The sequence below is a fragment of the Saccharomyces mikatae genome, assembly GCF_947241705.1.
Source record: "Saccharomyces mikatae IFO 1815 strain IFO1815 genome assembly, chromosome: 14".
NCBI lineage: Eukaryota > Fungi > Ascomycota > Saccharomycetes > Saccharomycetales > Saccharomycetaceae > Saccharomyces > Saccharomyces mikatae.
Genome location: NC_079269.1, coordinates 597600 through 619562, shown reverse-complemented (window position 1 = coordinate 619562; position 21963 = coordinate 597600). Strand labels below are relative to the sequence as shown.

Below are 21963 nucleotides of genomic sequence, written 5' to 3'. Positions count from 1 at the left end.
CTGTAAATATCAATATTTCATCATGCAAACAGCCATACTCCCGTCTACAATGAAATAAAATGTTCGAAAATAGATACAAGTGAACAATGTTTACGCAGTACGCGCCCGCTTCCTTTTCATCCATTAAGTACAGCGGAATTGCTTTGACTTTACGGGCAATCAACTGACTAATTAGTCATGATATGCTATAAGTTCTACACTTATTAAAAAGGCAGATAAATTAAAGAGAGAGACCAATAATGTCTATCGCTCCTGTTTCCCTTCAGACAACTTGGTAGTTAGCAAGCTAAGGCTAAACATCGTTTAGCGCTACACACACAGCTCCCTTATGGTGTCCTCCGTATTGTCTGACAATTTCTCTCGTTGATAAATCCCATAATCTAACATAATGGTCAGACGATGCTGTTACCAAATACGCACTGTCAGCACTAAACGCACAATCCCAAACCCATCTTTGGTGACCATCCAATGTCGTTTCTAGCTTAAAATCATCATCAATTGACCAAACACGGGCTGTATGGTCAGCTGAACATGTCGCCAAATGTTTTACATCGGATGATAATAGTATTCTAGTTATATAGGTAGAATGCGCTCTGAATTTAGTTACTGGCTTGAGGTGAGACGCATCAGTATGATTAGGCATTTCCCATACGTAGCAATTGCCTTTAGTGTTCGCGGCGGCCAGCATCGAACCATCGCTTGCCATAGACAAGGACTGGAGAGAGGTATCGTCCTCAGGAGTCAACTGGTGCGTACACTGGTTCTCCCCCAAGTCCCAAATCCTAATATTACCATCTCGATCACAAGATATTAACTCACCTTGGTTAGGGTGTATTACCACTTCATTTACAGGTGCGTTATGTTTATAATTTCTAGGAATAGATGGGGAACGTACATCCCATACCTTTATGGTCCCATCTTCACTAGATGTTACCATCCATCTATTGTCCTGTTGGAAAGAAACGGAGGTAACGTTTCCTCGATGACCTTCAAAGGAAGCCACGGGATTTGGATTCGTCGTCCGAATATCATAAAGCCGTACGTTCTGGTGCCCTGCTGTAGCTAACAGCTTTTTATCGTTGGTAATTTCTAACCGGTTGACCTGTGAGTCGGAATGCTGAATTGTCCTTGAACAAACCCCAGTAAGGGCTTCCCAAAACCTTATGGTGTGGTCGTAGCCGGCAGATACTAGGATAACAGACATATTTCAGAACTCTTTTAATTATTCTGACGGGTTAGCTACTTTAATTGTCACGCTAGCAATATAACTCTTTCTCTGGCCTTACTATAGCATAATCATTAATAGTCGTTACTTTTTCTGTCTGATAGCCAGATGTGTTACCCTCTTAGCCTACCTGAACGTTCCAGAAACTTCTGGAAAAAGATGTGTCTATCCTTTTACGGGTTTTTCAACCACTGTCAGCACAAACTCCTTGGTAAGGCAGTTCGAGATTTAATATATATGTATAGGTTTCTCATCCCCTTGCCGTATCGGTAATCCCTCTTTAAATTTAAGCGCTTTTATTAGTGAGAGTTCTAACATATTTTAGCTAGGCTCTATACCATTTTTTTCATTAACTTTGAATAGTATATACATCCACAGACTCTTCAGAGGATAGAGGATAAAATTGTTTGCATTTGAGTTTTTTTTCGCCATCACAATAATATAATAGAGTATAGTATAGTATACACAACTAATAATGGTTAAAGAGACAAAACTTTATGATTTACTCGGAGTATCTCCAACTGCTAATGAGCAAGAACTAAAAAAAGGTTATAGAAAGGCTGCCTTGAAATACCATCCAGATAAACCAACAGGTGACACTGAAAAGTTTAAAGAGATATCAGAGGCCTTCGAAATTCTAAATGATTCTCAAAAAAGAGAAATATATGATCAATATGGTCTCGAAGCTGCTAGGTCTGGTGGTCCAAGCTTTGGTGCTGGTGGTCCAGGCGGTGCTGGTGGAGCTGGTGGCTTCCCTGGTGGAGCTGGTGGCTTCTCCGGTGGTCACGCCTTTAGCAATGAAGATGCTTTCAATATCTTTTCACAATTCTTTGGTGGCAGCTCTCCCTTCGGTGGTGCTGATGACAGCGGGTTTAGTTTCTCTAGTTACCCATCTGGTGGAGGTGCTAGTATGGGAGGTATGCCCGGTGGTATGGGAGGTATGCCTGGTGGTATGGGAGGAATGCCTGGCGGAATGGGAGGAATGCATGGTGGTATGGGAGGAATGCCTGGGGGTTTCAGATCCGCATCGAGCTCCCCTACGTATCCGGAGGAAGAAACAGTTCAAGTGAATTTACCAGTTAGTTTGGAGGATTTATTCGTTGGTAAAAAAAAATCGTTTAAAATTGGAAGAAAGGGTCCCCATGGGGCTTCTGAAAAGACGCAAATTGATATTCAATTAAAACCGGGTTGGAAAGCAGGTACTAAAATAACATACAAGAATCAAGGTGATTACAATCCCCAAACGGGCCGTAGAAAAACGTTACAGTTTGTCATTCAAGAGAAAAGCCATCCAAACTTTAAGAGGGACGGTGATGATCTTATTTATACTCTGCCACTGTCGTTTAAAGAATCATTGCTAGGTTTCTCAAAAACTATCCAAACAATTGATGGCAGAACCTTACCTTTGTCAAGAGTACAACCTGTTCAACCTTCGCAAACTTCTACATATCCTGGCCAAGGTATGCCAACCCCAAAGAACCCATCTCAGAGAGGTAATTTGATTGTAAAATATAAAGTGGACTATCCAATATCATTAAACGACGCTCAGAAACGTGCTATAGATGAAAATTTCTAATACTAATTATAAGAATTAACTACAATTATAAGTATTAAGTAAATTACCACAACAAGGAATTATACACATTATAAATAGTAATTTTAAAATCTTAAACTTCGCGCTGCAATGCGCGGTAAATTGAGGTTTACATATATTTTATTACCCTGCTCTTGAACTCTAAATGTTTGTATGTAAAGAATAGTTGATTTAGCAGAAGATAATCGTAGATTGAAGTTTGTCAGGGGCAGCCATTCGGTGGGGATTTTTATAAGTTTGGATGATGCCTACCAACATTATTCAGCAATTTAAGCAATTACTACATAACAAAGATGTATTTGGCGTTTTTCACAGCAAGACAGGAAATTTCAGTACCATGGATAACACAACTCAAGAACTGGATGGTTTTACAAATTTGAACACTACTATAGTTTCAGCCCGCGCTTTTGACCCATTTGAAGCAATGTTCGAGGAAGGTGACATTACTACCCTGAAAATGATTAAAACAGGGATCAGAATATTTTTTTCGTACTCGGTAAGTAAGTATGCTGCTCTATGTTTTAGTACCGCCATTATGTTGAATAGGCTAACTGTAATGTCCTCGTTGAGGTCAAGTTCTAACAGCATTCGTTTACCTCTTTGGTCAAAAACTATGCTTCATTCAGTGGCCATAACGTCACTGATTAACGTACTTTTACAACTTCTGGGTGCAGTCGGTTTCTTACAGGAGCTGTACGTGCGTAATATGGATTCGTATGCCCTAAGTGTTTTCTTATTCACAGCTTTATCTGATTGTATTGAAAGTTTCATTTCTTCAACCACAAATGCTCATTCTTTGGTGTGCTCTGATTTTTCTATATGGGGTCTCTCATTGAATCTTTATATCATATCCAAAGTGCCAGCAGGGCAACAACATATAGGCGACAACGTTGAACTTCTAGGAGCAGTTTCTCACAGGCTAGTAATCCATTTGGTAGAATTACTTCATATAAGAGCCTATAGATTATGTGCAGATGTTATATTGAATGTGGGTTTCTTCATAACATGCATAGTCAGAACTTATCTTAACGGGCTAGACTTTGTTAATATCTGTCTTATTCATAATTACTTCCCTAGTTTTTTTTATATTTCCATTTTATTGCTGGCTTCCATAGGCACTTTCTTGAAGGCCTTATTCACAGGTAATTTATTCCAATCTCTATACTCAAAATATAAGAATTTAACAAAGTGGTGGAAGTCAAACAACTACAATGGAGAAGAGGAATTCAATAAAGTAGCTCTTTCATTGTGCTTGTATTTAACATCAAGTGACCACGAAATACTTAAAAAATCAGATAACATGAAAATCGCTGATGAGATTTCCACTTTAAATAATAGCTACATGGTTAGTGGATATTTAAACCAGTTACAATCGACACCCGAGGACCTGCTATCTCATAAGGAAATTACTACCGTTTCTCAATTACCTGGTTTCATTAACACATATCTAGGTTTTCTAAAGTTATTAAAAACCATGGCGATGGAGTATTCGGGGCTATTAAAGAATATTATATGGAACGAAAATTTGAGGAATAACATAAATCATAAACCAGAAGTGAAAAAACGTAGTAGGAGAGACTTTAACAGATATGTAACGGAAAAGAACTATAAAAAGTTCTTATATAAGCCCGACGTCAAAGAACTTGATTCCGAAAGTGATCTCAAACACCGAGAGCTATTGCTTCCTGAAGAGGACACATCAAAAGATTACTTCCCTCCCAATGATATCGATGACAGTATTTCAGACGAAGAATTTGATGATGATAGTGAAAGTCAAACAATTATGGAGGAAGAAAAAGAGTTAACCCATTTATCGAGTAACGCTGTCGATTTAGATGATTTAAAGGAAATTGCCTGGAACGTTTCCATGTGGTCCATTTTAAACTATGAAATGGATGAGCATAACAAGATAGGGAGACCTTTAACAAGAGCACAGTATGGTAAAAAAAATTCGGATGGTGTACTAGTCGATACTGTTATGGAACGTCTTCTGCATCACAAAAATTCCAGCTATATATACAAACGTTTAGATATTAATGATGATGAGAAATCGGAGTTCAAGTTCGATTTTCCGCTGGATGGTTGCGACGAAATAGAGGATATTAATCTTTCCTGCCTAACCTGCAGAGTCAACAAAAGAAATATCGTAACTTGGCCGTGTAGATGCCTTGCATTGTGTGACGAATGCAGGATATCGCTTGGCTATAAAGGATTCGCTGCATGCGTCAGCTGTGATAGCGAGGTAAAGGGTTACAGTAAGATTAATATAGTTTAGAATCATTTTATTATACGTATTCACCATATTGCAAAGTCTTCCGTTTCTCACACGCACACATTCAAGTTGTGGTCCTGAAGCATACTTTCTTTTCAATAGGTAACATGTTGACTCATAGCCTGCATAAGCTTTTTTTTCTTTCATTCACGACCGCGTTCATGAGCCTCCTAGAAACTTCATCAATAAATTCCTCTGTAGTTACGTATGATTCCCTGCTAGTCTTTCCAAGCATCATTGCTAAATCTTTGGTCATTTTCTCATCTATTTGCACTGTGTCCAAAGTTGCCTTCTCTAGTGTGTTTCCAAATTTTATAACATCACTTGTATTGTCTAATTTGCCTCTTTGTATGATTGCCCTCGTCCAGGCAAATATTGAAGCTATTGAATTTGTCGATGTCTCTTCACCCCTTTGGTGTTGTCTAAAATGTCTGGTCACCGTACCGTGGGCGGCCTCACTTTCAAACGTTTTTCCATCCGGTGTAACCAATATGGACGTCATTAAACCAAGAGATCCAAATCCTTGTGCCACAATATCGGATTGAACATCACCATCATAATTCTTCATGGCAATAATAAACCCACCTTTTGATTTCAACATTTGTGCTACCATATCATCAATTAACCTATGTTCATATTTTATCCCTAAAGCTTGAAACTTTTCCCTATACTTCTCATTAAACAAGCCATCAAAAATTTGTTTGAATTGGTTATCATAGTTTTTTAAGATAGTGTTTTTGGTGGTAAAAAATAGCGGCAGTTTCCTTTTCAGAGCTAACTCGAAAGATGCCTTTGCAAATCCTTCAATAGAGTTGTTTGTGTTGAACATTGCCATTGCGATGCCTCCGCTGTCAGGAAAATCATAAACCTTTAAATCAATGTTTTCTTTACCATCTTCCGAGTTAAATTGTAACCTTAATTTGCCTGCTCTATTGATCTTGATATCAGTAGCCCTATATTGGTCACCGAAAGCATGACGACCTATAATTATTGGTTTCTCCCAGTGTGGAACTAGACGAGGTATGCTTGGAATAATGATAGGTTCTCTGAAAACAGTTCCATCTAGGATGTTTCTAATTGTTCCATTCGGAGATTTCCACATTTTCTTGAGGTTAAATTCTTTCATTCTTGCTTCATCGGGTGTTATGGTAGCACACTTCACAGCCACACCATATTTCAAAGTGGCATAAGCTGAATCCTTTGTAACCTGATCATTTGTCCTATCACGTTCTTGGATTGAAAGGTCATAGTACTTTAAATCCACATTTAAATATGGCAATATCAACTTTTCCTTAATAAGTTTCCAAATAACTCTTGTCTGCTCATCACCGTCAATTTCCACGATTGGATTAACAACTTTGATCTTATTCATTTTATATTAAGCAATTATGCCAAGTGCTGGCTGAATTTACTGTAAGTTTGTGCAGGAGTAAGTTTACCAGGAACACACCCTTATATATGAAGATATAAAAATTGGGGTAATCAGCACAAGCTTGAGAATAACAGGAACTGTCTAATTAGTGATACAGCGAAAATCGGTCACATTTTATTTCTACCCCCAATAATGCTTACCATTTTCTTCTTCTCTGCTCCTTTCACTGGACTTGATACTTAATGATTACTTTAATCTATCTTTGTTTTACTTTAAAGAGATTCGGCATTAAGCACGTCGATTCCGAGAAGCATTTGCTTTCTTTTGACGCTTTCACTTTTAAGCATATGAATGATACACGAAGTTATAAGGTACATATCTGCATAGTTACTTAGATAACAGTTACACCTTAACATAAACTTTGGTGAACAATAAGAATCCTTTACTAATTTTCCATTAATTCAGTCACTGTCTTCTCACCAGTAAGAACTTGCTTCATATTGGCCAAGATGTCTTTGAAAGTGTCAAATTCATGGAATGGTACGTTTTGTCTCTTACAATAAGTAACCAAGTCTTTACCTCTCTTAGCAAATAGCAAGTCACATTCCTTTGCAGCACTAAGATCAGAAACACCGTCACCACAGTAAAAGTAAACAGGTCTTTCTTCACCTGACTTCAATGTAGATTCAAATTTCTTTTTATAAGCATCAATTGTTCTAGATTTGTCATGCCCGAAAGGGCTTTCATCCTTATAGATGATTTTCCATTGGTCATGCGCATCGATTTCGACTTCATTGGAAACAATATCAATTTTATGAATAGACTCTTGTCCAACTAGTCTAGTTAATAAAACCTTGATAATTGGCTTCATTCCGCTGGAAACAACGACGACTGGAACATCATTTTCTTGAGCCCATTCAAAAGTGTCTTTAAATCCAGGATCCAAGCGAATTTTCTTCTCTAAGATCTTGATACACTCAGGAAAAGGAGTGTGGATGGATTCCAACATTTCCGTAAAGCCTTGTCTGAAGGATTTGGTATCATCCAAGACACCCTCGAAGACCTTTAATCTTTTCTCTTTACCGAAACCCAAAGTATCAGTTAAATAATCATTAGAATCTTCCAAAGTAACAGTACCGTCGAAATCGGTAAAAATAACAGCTTTGACCATTTTCCTTTTATATAAGTACTGTTATGTCGCTTGAGCTTACGGTATGCAAGAAAAGTTCCAAGATTGTGTGCGTTCCATTTTGGTAATAAACATAAGAGGAGAGGACACTTTATTTTTCCAAGTTATAATAAAAATAATGTTGAAAAATTATGCGATAATTCTCGAGAATTTCGCTCATTCAGATAAAAAAAACATCTGAACGGAATGGGCTATACATGGGTAAAGATTATATATTGTGCACCGCATTGAGGTGTAACTCCAATTTTTCTATTTATCAGTGTGCAACACTTGGATAACATATTGCAGGTTATCGTTGTATTAACACGATTAGTGTTGTCAAAGAACTGGTTATGTGATATGTGTGGGTTTATCCATTCAAACTATTTTCGGCGAGCTATGAAAGAGAGGAAATATAATCTTTGTTCCTCGAGGTATTAAGGGGACAAAGAAATACAGTTTGGTAAAATACTCTACTATACTATATGAACGTTGTTGTATGCTCTGGTGGAACTGCCACTAATTCACTAACTCCTTGCTTTTCGAATATTTCTATCTTAAAAGGGCATGAGCTGACGTATATATTACCTATATCTGATAATGGTGGGTCCACAAGTGAGATTCTACGAATAGTTGGTGGTCCAGCAATTGGTGACATTAGATCTAGGATAGTTAGACTTCTTCAGGATGAACAGCTTGTCAAGTTATTCGGTCATAGGCTACCTGATGACAAGCTACAAGCGAAAAAAGAATGGAATGAAATAGTAGAAGGATCGCACCCCATATGGAAAAGTATCTCGGTAGAAGTTAAAGAAATGTGCCGCTCTTTTATCATCCATATGCAGGCAGAACTATTAAAAAAGATCAAGCACTCAAATCCATTCCAGTTCGAAAGTGCATCCATTGGAAATTTTTTCTTGACTGGCGCAAGATTGTTTTTGGGTTCGCTTGATGCATCTATTGAACTCATGATGAGGATTGGAAGGTGTAGTCCTCTAGTTCACGTTATTCCATGTATAAACACAAACCACACACATCATATTTCGGCTTTGTTGACGAATGGTGAGATGATAACTGGTCAATCACAAATATCGCATCCTTCAAAATCTGTCCCAAAAGCCAATGGCATAGTACATTCAGCTAAATTCATTCATTTACTTGGAGCTTACGACGATCATTTAAAGATTTTGCTGGATGACGAAGAAGAAGAAGAGGCTGAAGAGGAGTATGCTAATCCTATTTATATTCTTCCAGAACTCAAGAACTCACAGTTACATTTCGACAAGCTTGATGGATCTCAGAATCTACCTGCACCAGTAAATAGGATACTATATATAAACCCATACGGTGAAGAAATCAAGCCAGTGGGAAATCCAAGAGCAATTTCCAAAGTAAAAAGGGCTGATATGGTTGTTTATTCTATCGGTTCTTTAATGACAAGTCTATTGCCAATTCTTATTCTTGGCAATCTTGCAGAAGTTATTTTGGAATCAGGTAATACAAAGAAGGTTTTACTTATAAATAATAAGTACGACAGAGAGATATTCGGTTTAGACGGTTTACACTACGTTCAAATGATCATAGATTCTATGAGTAGGGCAATATCAGGCTATAGACAATCTAAGGGTGTTTATTCAAAGAATGGTGACTTCGAATGGCAGGATTTTATTACAGATATTATTTATTTGAAGAGCGGCGAAGTTAAAATCGATGAAGCAATATTCGAAAAGCACAATATTAGGTGCCACCAGATCGCTTCTTCTGATAAGATGGAAAGTGAAGAACTTGAGAAGGTTTTGAATGAAATTGGTCTTAAGAGCTGATACTTCTACTACTCTCGCTAGCAGTTTTCTCCATAACAAGGGCTACATAATAAAATCATAAATAAAGAAATTCTTTCGTTAAATAACCGTATATCAAACAGTCTCACATAGACGAAAAAGATGATCTGTAATTAAATTAATCAAATTTGGTAGAAAACTTCTACTCTCTTATGAGTAACAGTAGTCCTTAAAACATTGTAAGCAAAATGGCGAGAATTTCTTTTTCCTAGGGAGCCTGTCCATTGTTCTTTTAGTTAATATACAGCCCAAGCAGTTTTTATAATGAGGATCATAGTCATTGCTAAACACCTTCCTTCCAGTAAGTAACATATTATTAACCTCAGACTGATTATAGGTTATTTTAAATGTTGACGTATTAGATACGTATCCATGATATGCGTTGGCATGATAAACTATAATTGGCAAAAAGGAATCATGTCCGGATCTTTTAGTGGCATTACATCCTATAACAACGGGACGAGTGAGGGCCCTAATATTCTTGGGGAATTGATAATGAACATTCTCCTCATCTAACTTTTCGAAAATTTTTTTCAACTTAGAGCCATTTGGATAGTTGTCAATATCTGAGCTGGAATCCAGGACAAAAATCACGTCTAATTTCCTTTCAGGAATAACTAATGTCCTAAGTGGAATATTTTCACCATCTTCACCACCGTCTACAAGGTATAAATGATCTTTGTTGGTTAAAACATTGTCCTTTTCAGGATAAAGATAAAAGGGATTAGGCTGGTATACCGCATAGTCTGTCTCTAATCTAGAGGACTCTTTCGAAATACTAAAAATCTCCTCTTTGCCTAGCCCGAAAATTCCCATAACCATGTTTAACGCCTTTACAGCTTCTCTTGAAGATTGAGAGGCAAGGTTCCAAATGAAAATCAGTACATTGTTGAATATTGAAGAAGATGTTGCAGTGATAAAACCTAAATCGTCAAAGTTATTAACACATTTTATGGCCTTTCCAGAAATAATTTTTGAACCTAGGTAAGGCAGCTTGACGAAAAGTCTAAGCATACTATCCCAAGAGCCGAATTCGAAGGGTGTAAATTCAAATATTATATTCGAAAGAAGGCCATTTTTGCAATTTGCAACAAATATTGGGATGGGTACGCTGTACTCTTTGAATTTTTTAGACGAATGTACAAGCTTCGAAAAAGAAAACGTATGATCAGGATCATCATCGAAATTTTTTTTCAATCTTTGAACGATTGCTTTACCCCAATAATCTGTGAATGATATTTGGAAACCTTCTATTTTTTTGGGCTTTATTTTCAAATGCAAATTTTTGTAAAAATCTAGTACTGTTTTAAAGGTTTCAATCTTCGTATCAGCTTCAGTAAACGTATTATTCGGAAAGAATATTTTTTTCAGTCTTGTTAATGGGTTCAAGTTTCTCTTTGTTATCCTACCATCTTCTGAGCGTTCTTCGACAGAATTCGCGAAAATTTCCATTTGTTCATAAAATTTAGAAAAGTTCGTAATTTGGGTACTCTCTTGACGTTTTCTCATTCTTATATCGTCATCCTTATACTCCTTCCTTGCATTGGTAACAATCTCCTCTTCGGAAATATCGAATTCTGGTATGCCTAATAAAAGATCCTCTTCAAGGTCCCATTCTTGTAGTAAAGAGTTTGCTTCAAAATTCTGAACTACTAAATCCATCAAGATCCAGCTTCCACCCGATAATCCGGCGATGTAGTCTGAATACTCAAATAAGCCATAGTCATTCATTTGGGTAATAAATCCTGTGCCCACTAACATGGACCTATAACCACCACCTGATATGGCAATCCCAAGTTTTGGAGGATCTTTCAACACTCGTTTATAAAATTTCGAGTTAAATTTCGCTTCAGTCAAGGATTTTAGAAAATCGATCAGTCTATTCTTGGTTTTAATCTCCTTCTTCTTAAGATAGACGCTTTCTTCGGGACAGATTTCATACTAATAGATACAAGCATGCAAAATTTGCGAATCCAAATTTTTTGGTATATCGAGTTAGTTCCTGATCACATATGTTAAATTGGCAAAGCATTCAACTTACTTTGGCCTCCCTAATAAGTGGGGAGCTGGGACATTGAACCTGAAATGGAGCAATCGCTAAACCTAGCTTCAACAAAGCATAAAAGATAACGAGGAAGTTTCGCATTCTTTCCATATATTTTTCACACGTTTTCTTGGGTTTTTTCTTATATATTTCTTGAGTATATTGCTTACATTTGATGGTTTATAATTTCTTTGCCGCCGAAGTATGTTTTATTTTTTTTCCGTTCAAAACCTTTTTTTCAAGAAAAAACATGAAAAAAAAAACTTATGAAATATATTTGAGAAAGGCATATGTATGATATACTGAATAAAAAAAGCGAATTAAATGCGTGTAGTCCAAATCAAATGCCTTCATCAGATGAAACGTATTCATCACCCATTTCCTTCTTTTTCTTCATTCTTTCCTTCTTCTTCTTTCTCAATTCTGCAGAAGAAAGCTTACTTTTCTTCTTTCCACTATTAATTTTGTTGCCCATCGCATCAAATTTATCACCCTCTTCCTCTTTTTTCTCAATCCTTGTGCCAGCGCCTTGTCCTGCGACCCAGTTATGACCTGAGGGTGTCATCTTACCATCCTTAACTGCCCAAACTTCATCAGTTAAATTCTTGGTAAATTCCGCCGAATGCGTTATGATAATAACACCACCTTCAAAAGCTTTCAAAGCTTTTGAAAGAGCACCTAATGAATCTCTGTCCAAATAATTGGTAGGCTCATCTAAAACAATCAAATGTGGTCTTTGCCATGTACAAGCAGCAAGTACTAGTTTAACCTTTTGTCCACCTGACAAGCCTCTAATTCTAGAATGGGAAACTAATTCGGCATCCAAACCTAACATAGCACAATGTGACTCAATCTCTTTTCTAGTTAAAGCCCTAAACTGACCAGATGCAAGGGCTTCTTTCATATCAACTTCAGCAACCATTTTGGAATGGGATTCCACCAATTCGCCTCTTGGTAACCAAGTATTGTCGACGGACATCATCGGAACCCATCTCTCAGATTTCATACCGATGTTTTCACCCAACAAAAACGAGCACTCGTACTCATACGTGTTCTTGAATTTTCTTCTTGAATGAATTCCTGCAACTCTTCTTGGGGTCCCCTCAATTTTGAAGATTCTATTCATAGCTTCTGCGTCGTTTTCATTTATTTGCCTATTAGCTCTATCCATCGTCTCCCTATCTTCACCGGTTTGGAATCTCCATTGAATATATTCTGATGGGGTTTTATCCAGATGCGATTCAATATGTGCAAAAGCGTGCTGCTTAATATAAGCGATACGACAATTTTCGTGTGTATATACTTCACCACTTGTTGGTAAGAGTTCACCAGTAAGAACATTGATTAAAGTAGACTTACCAGCCCCATTAGGTCCAATAACCGCAATTCTCGAAGATAGAGAACATTGAAAAGTAACATCCGAAACTTGTGGTTGAGTTGTCCCCGGGTATTGGAAGGTCATATTGCTTACTTTAACAATTGCCTTTTGCTTTGTTTTGACACCTTCTAGATAACCGGGAGTTGGAAATTGAAATTCTAGGTCAGAAGCACCCAATTCATAGTACGATTGTGCTGTAGGACATTTTAAAACAAATTCTGATAAATTACCCTTGTACTTTCTTAATTTAAGACCTTCATAGTGTATGATATATTGACAAACTTTATCCAGGAAGCCAGAATCATGAGAAACAATCACTGACGTAATTCCGCAATTGTTTAAATAATTCACTAGCCATTGCACATTAACAGTGTCCAAATGGTTTGTTGGTTCATCCAGTAGTAGAATGTCGGCATTTCTCAGCACAGCTCTTGCCAAAGCTAATTTCATTTTCCAACCTCCGGATAAAGATGCAATTGGCATTTTTATCATTTCAGCGCTGAACCCAAACTCCTTTAGTTTCGAGATGATGACATCCTTGGTCCCTACATCACCAGCGTATACAAAATCCAAAACGGACATTTCAGAATGAGTATTATCGATATCGTGTTCCACATAAACAGTACGACATTCATCTTGAGAGGGAAATCCGTCAACCTGGCCGTTAGCAATAGAACGCATTAAAGTGGATTTTCCAGCACCGTTTGGACCACATAGACCGTATCTTCTACTTCTCTTTAACCTCAACTGAGTTTTGTTCAGTAAGATCTTAGCACCATATGCCAAGGAGAATTCACAATTACATAAATCTTCACCTTCATCCTCTTCATCTTGAAAATTTGGTCCGATTGGAATGTTATCTACGGCTCTTTTTCTGAATTCGTCTAGTATTTCCTTGGCTGTTTTTTCATGCAAGAATATAGTCATATAAGGTGTAACATGTGTGAACCACGTCTGCTGATCAATAATCCTTTCGTCAATCAAATTTGCGGCAATGGCAGCTATATATTCAACAACAATGATGAATCTTGGGGCAACTTTTTCATGCTTCAGTAATTCCATAATTACGCCTAATGTTGTGGAGACATCGCCAGCATGTGATATTTCCGGTAGCACATCATCTTCCTCAACATTACCCACGCGCCTCAAGGTTTTCAAAGCCCTTAGAGTAACTTCTCGAGCCTCAGGATCAGCAATGGTAGCAAAATTGTTTTTCAGCCCTGGCAGTAGTTTTCCCAAAAAGGGGGCAACAACTTGGGGGTCTTCAACCAATTTACACATATTATCAATAATAACGGCTGATTTACGTTTTATAGAAGTTTCCCTCTCCGCTAACCCTCTGCCCAATAGGGGAACCATAATAGACAAAGTTGCTGGAGTCACTTCAGCAACAAAAGTGGTTGCACCCAACAAGTGAACAGTTTCAGGCACTTCATTTGGGTTTGCTATACATTCGATCAATTTTGGAATAAATCTCTCGATATCCTTATTATCAACAGTTTCAGTGGCCTTTGTGATAGTTGCCGTTGCAGTTTCCTTAACTTCTTTCTTGGTGTCCCACATCGATTCAGAAAGAACCGGAATTAGTTCGGGCATTCTTAGGGCAATCTGTTCTTTGGCGGCATCTACCAACGTCGAAATTACTTCGAGGACAGCGACTTTTTCTTTCCACTTATTGGTGGTTTCCAGGGCATGAATCAAATGAGGCAAGAACGCTTTAACGGCAACTGGGTTAACAGCGCTAGCAATGGCCTTCAGGGCCTTTGTTGCGACAAGTTGAACGTCATTGTCCTTACTACCCGCTTTAGTGCAAACAGAAGGAACCGTAGCAACTATGTATGGCTCAACAGAGGGTGATAGGTTCGTTTCATTTGCTATATAAGCAATAGCACTCAACGTATTGAGCGCCTTTTGTTTACTTTGGATAGCTTTTTGGAATTTTTCAAAAAAAACTTCTGGGACGTCATGCTCGATGATATTCCCGTTTAGAAACGAGGAAAGCTCTGACGAAATGCCGTCTCTTGTCTCAGATGTGGCGATTTCCAACTTTTTGAAAAGCTCTTCTAGAACAGTAATCGATTGTTGTGAATCGGACATATTTAAACCTTTTTTTGCTACAATATCCTTTTGTATCACACTCTTCTTTTCCTTATTAAACTATGAAGGAAAAAGAAAAATTTTCATGGAAAGCAAGAGTGATTGAAGAGAGAAAACAAGTGTCTTTATATAATAAGAGACGCAATCTAATTTACAGCGAAAAGAAAAAAGAAGAAATAAACAAGTGGAGAATTAATCCAAATCATCAAAAAATGTATAAACCATTAATAGTTGATTGCAAGACTATTCTTTTGTGCTAGTGCATCGCTCCCCTAAAAGGTATCTTCAGCCGCGCAATGTACGGGCCGCGACCTGGAAAACTAAATACCACTGCTTAGACTTCTGTCTAACCCTGGTGGAGAAAGCGCAATGGAGAGTAGAAGACGGAGGAAGAAAGTGCCAAGAAGCCCCTTCTAGATGGAAGAAACGTGATGGAGCCAGTTAGTTTATTGAACATAGAATTGGAACAGGATTATCAATTTAGACTACTAAGATATACATATATATATATACATGTACTATATACTAATGCTCCGGCATTCTTTTATGAATTTTCAATTTGTAAATTTGAAAGGAATTACAAGCAGGAAAAGAGGACGTTCCGGGTAAAAGATGTTCGTGTTTATTCCTGAAATCAATTAGTATGAACTTCTTTGTCCTCTTCAACGTTCTCAATGACATCATTGTGTTTTTCCTTCAACTTGTTCAAATGAAGGACGTCTGGAACCTTGATTGTGTAGCCTTTGATGATATCAAATTCGTGTACGATAGAACCTCCTGCATGATGGACTGAATCCAAAAACTTTTTAGCCTCCACATCTGGAGTGTTCTTCTTTAAAGTGACGATAAAATTCTTTGTCATTATTGGTCTTGTCTTTTATTTGTATAATTGAGTTTTGTTGATAGTTCCTTGTACAATTGTACTCTATAAAAATTATGCACCCAATACATTGAAGTAGATTTTTGTATCTGCCATATATATTGAACGGGACACTTCCCGATGCTTTGATATGCCCCCTTTTTCCCGCCCCATTTTTGGGCTGTGTAAGATAAAGACCGAAAGCTCGGAAATGTAGCTCGGGCTCTTGTCCCTCCGAGTGCGGTTATGGTCCGTTCCTTCTGAAAAGGATGCCACGGTAAAGTGCGTGATTCAAAATGATTTGGGCATGCATATGATTCTCTTGTACTGGAAACAAGGCTGCATATATAATTGAAGAAATAGCAGTTACAACATTACAGAATATTATTCATTTAGTTTTTATTTTTTTTATGTCGAGACTATTAGTTATCTTTTCTATAGCCTTTGCCCTGGAGGAGAAACGGCACTTTAGAACCAGCCGGGTTCCCGCAAATCTACTTTTTTTTGTTTTTCTTCGCCCACCCTTTTGTTCGAAACCCGAAGCCGTACTTAATGAGAATAGGATGCCATTTGCTTCGAGACTTGTGGTTGCAGTTGCCTTTATGCGCTCGGAATCAAAACGTGACATGCCTCCATAACGCTAGGTAGTATTTTTATATACTTAACAAAATTGTAAAATGTAGACAAAAATTATATATGGACTCGACAAAACACGGTAGAGTAGACATTTGAAAACAAAAATAGAGTAAGAAAAGAAAAAGGAAACATAATAAAGAAATTCTTGGAAAAAACGTTCTTTACTTTTGTCACACTATTAGCAATGATTTTCACGTTCAAAAGAAAAAAAATATTAAATTAAACAGTAACGAGAAAGGAAAACTAAAAAAAATAGAGTAAATTTATAGGCTCGATTATTACATTGAGCAATAGTAAATTGGGTTTCGTCTTCTTTTCTTCTTCCCTCTGTCGTAGTAGTTTTCATTTAAAAGAATAGTATAATATAATGTATGAACTCTTGTTATTCTTTTCTATTTTATCTTAGAATTTGTAGACTACTTCTTTTTATTCTTTCTCTATGTTTCATTCCACTTTTCTTCATAGCATTCATTGCTGTTGCTGCTGTTGCTGTTGTGGGTCAGCCATCACCGGTTGTTGTTGGTCATTCATTATAAGTGGTTGACCACCTTGTTGCTGTTGCTGTTGTGGCATAAAGTTTGATCTTTCCTTACCCCAACCGGTTCTCAGGTTTCTACCTTGGAATGGAAAGTTGGCTAAGGCAACAATACAAACAGCAGCTTGTTCGTGGGTGTCATACTTTATGAAGCAACAACCTTTTTCTGGATAGTGCTTAAAGTCTAAAATGAAGCCGAAGTTCTGGAACAATGGGATTAAATCAGCCTCAGTGGCAAAGTGTGGGATGTTACCGATATAAGCAGTAGTAACTCTTGGAGGGGCACTTCTAATAATATGGTCAACCGCCTGAGGATTTACTTGAGGTGGTAAACCAATAGTCTGGGATTGTTGGGGTTGACCTTGAGATGGCAATGGCATCGCACCAATTGGCATTCCCATTGAACTTGGTGGCATGCCTCTGTTAGTATTCATATTCATGTTCATGTTCATGTTCATTCCCATATTCATGTTGTTATTGTTGTTATTGTTATATTGACGGAAACCACCGCGGTTATTGTTACCGTAGTTACGACGTTGTGGGTAATTATTATTATTATTATTGTTGTTGTCACGCTTAGCGGCCCAGTTGATTCTTAATGGTCTACCGTTCAAGTCTTGACCTTGCATACTGTCCATGGCAGTTTGCGCATCGTCTTGAGAAGTAAAGGAAACAAAACCGTAACCCCTTGAACTACCAGTTTGCATATCCCACATGACATGACCGCTCAAGTAGGATGGGAAATCCTTGAAAGCATTCCTTAAAGTTTCATCATCAACATTAACGTTCAAGTCACCAACAAATAAGTTAAATGTATCATCGGATGAACTCTGTTGAGATTGGAAAGCCCAGTTGATCTTGACAATATTGTTCTCAATTTGTTTACCGTTCAATGTCTGCAAGGCAATATTTGCATCGTGAGATTGATGATATTCAACAAAAGCGTAATTGACATTCTTATTGTTTTTATCGATCATAATCTTAATGTTGGCAATTGGTCCACCGACCTGGAAATATTGTTTTAAAATGTCTTCAGTAATAGCTTTATCTAGGTTACCAACATATAAGACTTTATCAGAAGTTTCCCTACCACCAGTAATAGCATTAGCAGGAACTACAGAGGGATCATTTTCACCCTGATTGTCTTCGACTTGTTCAGAGTTACTTTCACCAGAGACAGCTTGTACAGAGGGATGATCAGCTGCCGATGAAGTTTCAACCACTGAGGGGGTTTCAACAGCAACAGGTTGTTGTTGTTGTTGTTGTTGTTCTTCGTTATTTTCAGACATTAGAATCGAACAATGAGTAGATATGGCAATCTTCTTATTATGTGCCAACAGTTAAGATTTATGAAAAGAAAAATCAAACTATAACTCAAAGCACCAAATAAAAGTTGTGTATAATATAGAAGTAATTTACAGAACAGAGAAAGGAAAGGCATACTTCACCGTAATTGAATTATTATTACGAGAGAAAAATGAAGGACAAGGAAAGACGGCCAAACTTAGCGACGATGAAAAAAAACACTGAAAAATTACAACAAAAAGGAAGCGAAAGTAAAAAATAAGGAAAAGAAAACCAAGTGAAAATACGTAAAGAAGTATAATACAACATAGTAAAAAAGCAAAAGTAAGTCTTTGCTTTGACTTAAATGGTTGGTTTGCCTTGAAGATATATTGACCTTCGAATGATTAGTGAGATGATGCTCGATAAAAATCGCATGCGTAAGCCATTTACTGACAAGCCTCGTCGCTCATCTCCCTTACAACGATAATAAAGAGGGTAACTAAATTGAGGAAATTCATAATAAGTAAAAATGGCAAAAAGATATGGTCTCTAGCGGGATCGAACCGCTGATCCCCGCGTTATTAGCACGGTGCCTTAACCAACTGGGCCAAGAGACCAAGATTTCTTGTTTCTCCTACTCCCCCAGTAGGCTCAACACTCAATACTAAATTCCTGCAACCCTACTTCACATACTTACTGCCTCATCAACCTATCCAACTGCGTCACAAAAGTAAAATTACTGTCGTTCGGACTTCCGACAAACAAACGGCCGTACCGCTTCCCTTTCAGGGTACTGCATAGAAAAGTCAGTGAATACCATTCGGACACTTCAATACCTTTTGCCTTTAGATTGCTATTGAGTAGCCCCTATCCAATCTCAACTCACAAACCTTTGTGGTTTTCAATGTACGAATACAAAACGAAAAGCAAAACAAAAACACAGTGACACAGCAAAACAATGATAGATTATTTAAGGCTCGTGCGCCTTGTGTAGTTTGACAGCAACAGTCTCCTACTTTCCCCTGCCTTTTTTTATGTCCAGCAACCGGTCAAACCTCTCTATAATCTTTCAGCTTGAAAACTGGGTTAGTGCTAGCATATCATTTCATCTCCATCCCACAAAATGTCCACGTCGTTTCAAGAATTCAAAATATTCTGCAACAAGACCGGGCTAGACTTCCAGTGGGTCAACATACAGTCTCCCAAATCCGTTCCAGAAAATAACCCCTCCGAAAGTCCTCCGGTCATCAATCACCTCGTTCAAGAAAAGGTCAGACCCGCTACCGAACCGCTTAAAACTGAAGTGTCCAGAGAATCTGTCAGCAATATTCTTAATGATTTCAAGAATGCTCCGCTTTGGAGTGTATTCAAGAAGAATAGTCGTGCCGATTCTTCTACCGTGGCACGTTCTGGAGTAAGTTCAAGGCATGTGTCAGAAAATACGCCTGGAACAAAGACAAACGAACCGATGTCGCTCAAGCAGGAGAACATCACCATAATAAATGGGTTGCCCCGAAAATCCTCTGTAATGCGCCAAGAGAACGACACCGCTGTGACAACCTCCTACTCTTTAAACATCCCCTGCAACCTTATCTCCTCTCACAACGGTAATATGCTTCCACATTCTCCTATGCAAGGAAACAATGCGCCTGTATCGTCCGCAACAGACTCCATGTCATACAACAATGAGTCAGTACCTTCGTTGGCTTCATCCGTAAGCACATCCTCCTCCGTTTATTCACCATGGGATCCTCCCCATCCCCCCTCGTTACAGTCACTACCAAACGGTATTTCCACATCGTTGGATCCAGAAGTCTCTTGTCTCAAATGCTGCCGCACGAATAACTATAGACCAAGAGAGACTAATGTTCAAAGCAACGCCTGTTCTCCAACAAACGTTTCCATTCTTCCCAAACGTGCTTCAAGGCCAGGGTCAGAAGGAAATACGGCCTCTCCCCCCACTGCCCGTGATCAAGATATAAGCTGCGATACCTATTCTGCTGCTGCGTTCACAGAGCCCGACAGCACGGTTGTTACTACAGTCCCTTCATACATGCAGAGGTACCTCGATAAGCCCCAGAATTGGTTTGAAAGCACTATGGGGAAGTACTGTCCACTGTTCCTAAGAGGCACAAAGAACATTGATTACGATTCATCCGAATTCAAATTTGAGCGCAAGATGATAGCAGTTCAATATCTGCTTTTGGATGAGCGTTCTGAGCCCAGAAGGTTCTACAACCCTGTCAACAAAAGCGTTTCGTTCTGGAAAAGACTATTCAACTTCGATACAATGCCCAGCTATGACCAGCTCTTGGATGAAGCAGAACACCATTTCAATTCATACCAATACAGGTACGCAGGTTTCCAGAGGATAGAGCCCTACTCCGTATTCTGTCCCTGGAAGAACGCCCAAAGAGAAATAGACTTGGTCCTCGATCACATCCACTTTTCTCTAGATATTGGCAAGAAAAGGTCTATGAACCGAAGGGGCAACATCACTTTCGATACCTTAGACAGTACAGTCGGTCGCGATGTCCATATCAAGCCCTATCAGTATTTTACCTCCAACAACCTAGTGTATGAAGGCCTATCACATCCTGCCGAACAATCCTCCATTATAAGCCCTGACACCTCGCTTATCGAAAGGGCATATCAAGAACTAGTAAAGATTTGCAAGGTGCCTACTTCATCTTTCAATGACTTTCCTGGCCGCAATCATAATAGCGCTCCTCAGCTTACCGTCCCAAAACCATCCAGACCATGTCGCTTGCTTCTAGTTCGTGAGTCTCGCACAGCCACAGAATCAGAAGTCAATAAGAACTATTGGCGCTACCCAAAAAGAAAGCATACCGAGGTTATCGTACCAACGCCTCCACGCCGGTCTGAGACGGCAAGTCTCTTTCAAAAATGGTTCTTTCTTCTCGTACGCCCATGAGCTGTTCGGAAGCTGTAGAGGCTCAGCGTGTTGACGCGGCTAACCGAAATCTCAACCAACAGACTATACTATATACCTTGCGTCGTCCATTTTCCAGGTCTCTCCAGGCAGGTTGCAACTTTCCTCCTGTAATAGATGTTATATATGTTCTTCATAGCACGATTTAACTTAGATACATTCAGTTTGTCCGATGAAGTAAAGACAGGATCAAACATATGTTTGTATTTGTTTCTTACGCCCCCCAGAGAAAAAGCAGTGACACAGACGCAACGGCGACACTACCCACATTAAATGCTATTGTCGGCAGTTGCTGATCAATCCGGCCCTGTTGACATTGAAGAACCTACTTCCTACGGCGGTTCCTTTGAATGCGGCGCGCGTATTCATTTACATCGCGAAACACTGGACCCTTAAAATAGCGGCGCCAGCTCGAGAGAGCTGCCACAGAAACAACAGCAAACTTCTTCCGGTTACAGCTTTTGCACCAAGGTCCAAACTCTGTACAGAATCGCAGTAAGAATTGTGTAAAGGTGTATGCTTAGGGAAGCACAAAAAACTATAGAACAGACATTGCTTTTCGGGCAAAGATTTCTTTTCTGGATATTTTTTTTTCGAGCATCTTTGCTTTACTGGAAACATTGAGTCTATTATTTTATACATTATCTCCTTTGACCCTAAACGAACTGATACGACAGCGCTGTTAATATCGAGAGCGTGTAC

At 38.5% G+C, this 21963-nt stretch overlaps 11 protein-coding genes and 1 non-coding gene across 12 annotated transcripts; 4 read left to right on the top strand and 8 right to left on the bottom strand.

Moving 5' to 3' along the window:
• Positions 1 to 292: 292 nt before the first annotated feature.
• On the bottom strand, positions 293 to 1204 carry LST8 (TOR complex subunit LST8; the record flags this gene model as incomplete). Its single annotated transcript, XM_056225391.1, has 1 exon — positions 293 to 1204. The coding sequence occupies one exon, from the start codon at positions 1202 to 1204 to the stop codon at positions 293 to 295; it is 912 nt and encodes a 303-aa protein (XP_056079214.1).
• Positions 1205 to 1700: 496 nt separating this feature from the next.
• Positions 1701 to 2801, top strand: SIS1 (type II HSP40 co-chaperone SIS1; the record flags this gene model as incomplete). Its single annotated transcript, XM_056225390.1, has 1 exon — positions 1701 to 2801. The coding sequence occupies one exon, from the start codon at positions 1701 to 1703 to the stop codon at positions 2799 to 2801; it is 1101 nt and encodes a 366-aa protein (XP_056079213.1).
• Positions 2802 to 3060: 259 nt separating this feature from the next.
• ASI3 (putative ubiquitin-protein ligase ASI3) lies at positions 3061 to 5094 on the top strand (the record flags this gene model as incomplete). The annotated part of the gene is made up of 1 exon (XM_056225389.1): positions 3061 to 5094. One exon carries the CDS (start codon positions 3061 to 3063, stop codon positions 5092 to 5094), a length of 2034 nt encoding a protein of 677 aa, XP_056079212.1.
• A 112-nt stretch (positions 5095 to 5206) lies between these two features.
• Positions 5207 to 6463, bottom strand: IDP3 (isocitrate dehydrogenase (NADP(+)) IDP3; the record flags this gene model as incomplete). The annotated part of the gene is made up of 1 exon (XM_056225388.1): positions 5207 to 6463. The coding sequence occupies one exon, from the start codon at positions 6461 to 6463 to the stop codon at positions 5207 to 5209; it is 1257 nt and encodes a 418-aa protein (XP_056079211.1).
• A 445-nt stretch (positions 6464 to 6908) lies between these two features.
• PYP1 (putative phosphoric monoester hydrolase) lies at positions 6909 to 7634 on the bottom strand (the record flags this gene model as incomplete). The annotated part of the gene is made up of 1 exon (XM_056225387.1): positions 6909 to 7634. The coding sequence occupies one exon, from the start codon at positions 7632 to 7634 to the stop codon at positions 6909 to 6911; it is 726 nt and encodes a 241-aa protein (XP_056079210.1).
• A 482-nt stretch (positions 7635 to 8116) lies between these two features.
• Positions 8117 to 9454, top strand: SMKI14G3060 (uncharacterized protein; the record flags this gene model as incomplete). Its single annotated transcript, XM_056225385.1, has 1 exon — positions 8117 to 9454. One exon carries the CDS (start codon positions 8117 to 8119, stop codon positions 9452 to 9454), a length of 1338 nt encoding a protein of 445 aa, XP_056079209.1.
• Positions 9455 to 9622: 168 nt separating this feature from the next.
• SPO1 (putative carboxylic ester hydrolase) lies at positions 9623 to 11618 on the bottom strand (the record flags this gene model as incomplete). The annotated part of the gene is made up of 2 exons (XM_056225384.1): positions 9623 to 11413; positions 11514 to 11618. 2 exons carry the CDS (start codon positions 11616 to 11618, stop codon positions 9623 to 9625), a joined length of 1896 nt encoding a protein of 631 aa, XP_056079208.1.
• Positions 11619 to 11856: 238 nt separating this feature from the next.
• Positions 11857 to 14991, bottom strand: HEF3 (translation elongation factor EF-3; the record flags this gene model as incomplete). Its single annotated transcript, XM_056225383.1, has 1 exon — positions 11857 to 14991. The coding sequence occupies one exon, from the start codon at positions 14989 to 14991 to the stop codon at positions 11857 to 11859; it is 3135 nt and encodes a 1044-aa protein (XP_056079207.1).
• A 634-nt stretch (positions 14992 to 15625) lies between these two features.
• PBI2 (Pbi2p) lies at positions 15626 to 15853 on the bottom strand (the record flags this gene model as incomplete). Its single annotated transcript, XM_056225382.1, has 1 exon — positions 15626 to 15853. The coding sequence occupies one exon, from the start codon at positions 15851 to 15853 to the stop codon at positions 15626 to 15628; it is 228 nt and encodes a 75-aa protein (XP_056079206.1).
• Positions 15854 to 16954: 1101 nt separating this feature from the next.
• PUB1 (Pub1p) lies at positions 16955 to 18310 on the bottom strand (the record flags this gene model as incomplete). Its single annotated transcript, XM_056225381.1, has 1 exon — positions 16955 to 18310. One exon carries the CDS (start codon positions 18308 to 18310, stop codon positions 16955 to 16957), a length of 1356 nt encoding a protein of 451 aa, XP_056079205.1.
• A 541-nt stretch (positions 18311 to 18851) lies between these two features.
• Positions 18852 to 18925, bottom strand: Smki_14.trna11I. Its single transcript has one exon. It is a non-coding gene; the product is annotated as a tRNA-Ile (tRNA).
• Positions 18926 to 19431: 506 nt separating this feature from the next.
• Positions 19432 to 21243, top strand: SMKI14G3010 (uncharacterized protein; the record flags this gene model as incomplete). The annotated part of the gene is made up of 1 exon (XM_056225380.1): positions 19432 to 21243. The coding sequence occupies one exon, from the start codon at positions 19432 to 19434 to the stop codon at positions 21241 to 21243; it is 1812 nt and encodes a 603-aa protein (XP_056079204.1).
• Positions 21244 to 21963: the final 720 nt, after the last annotated feature.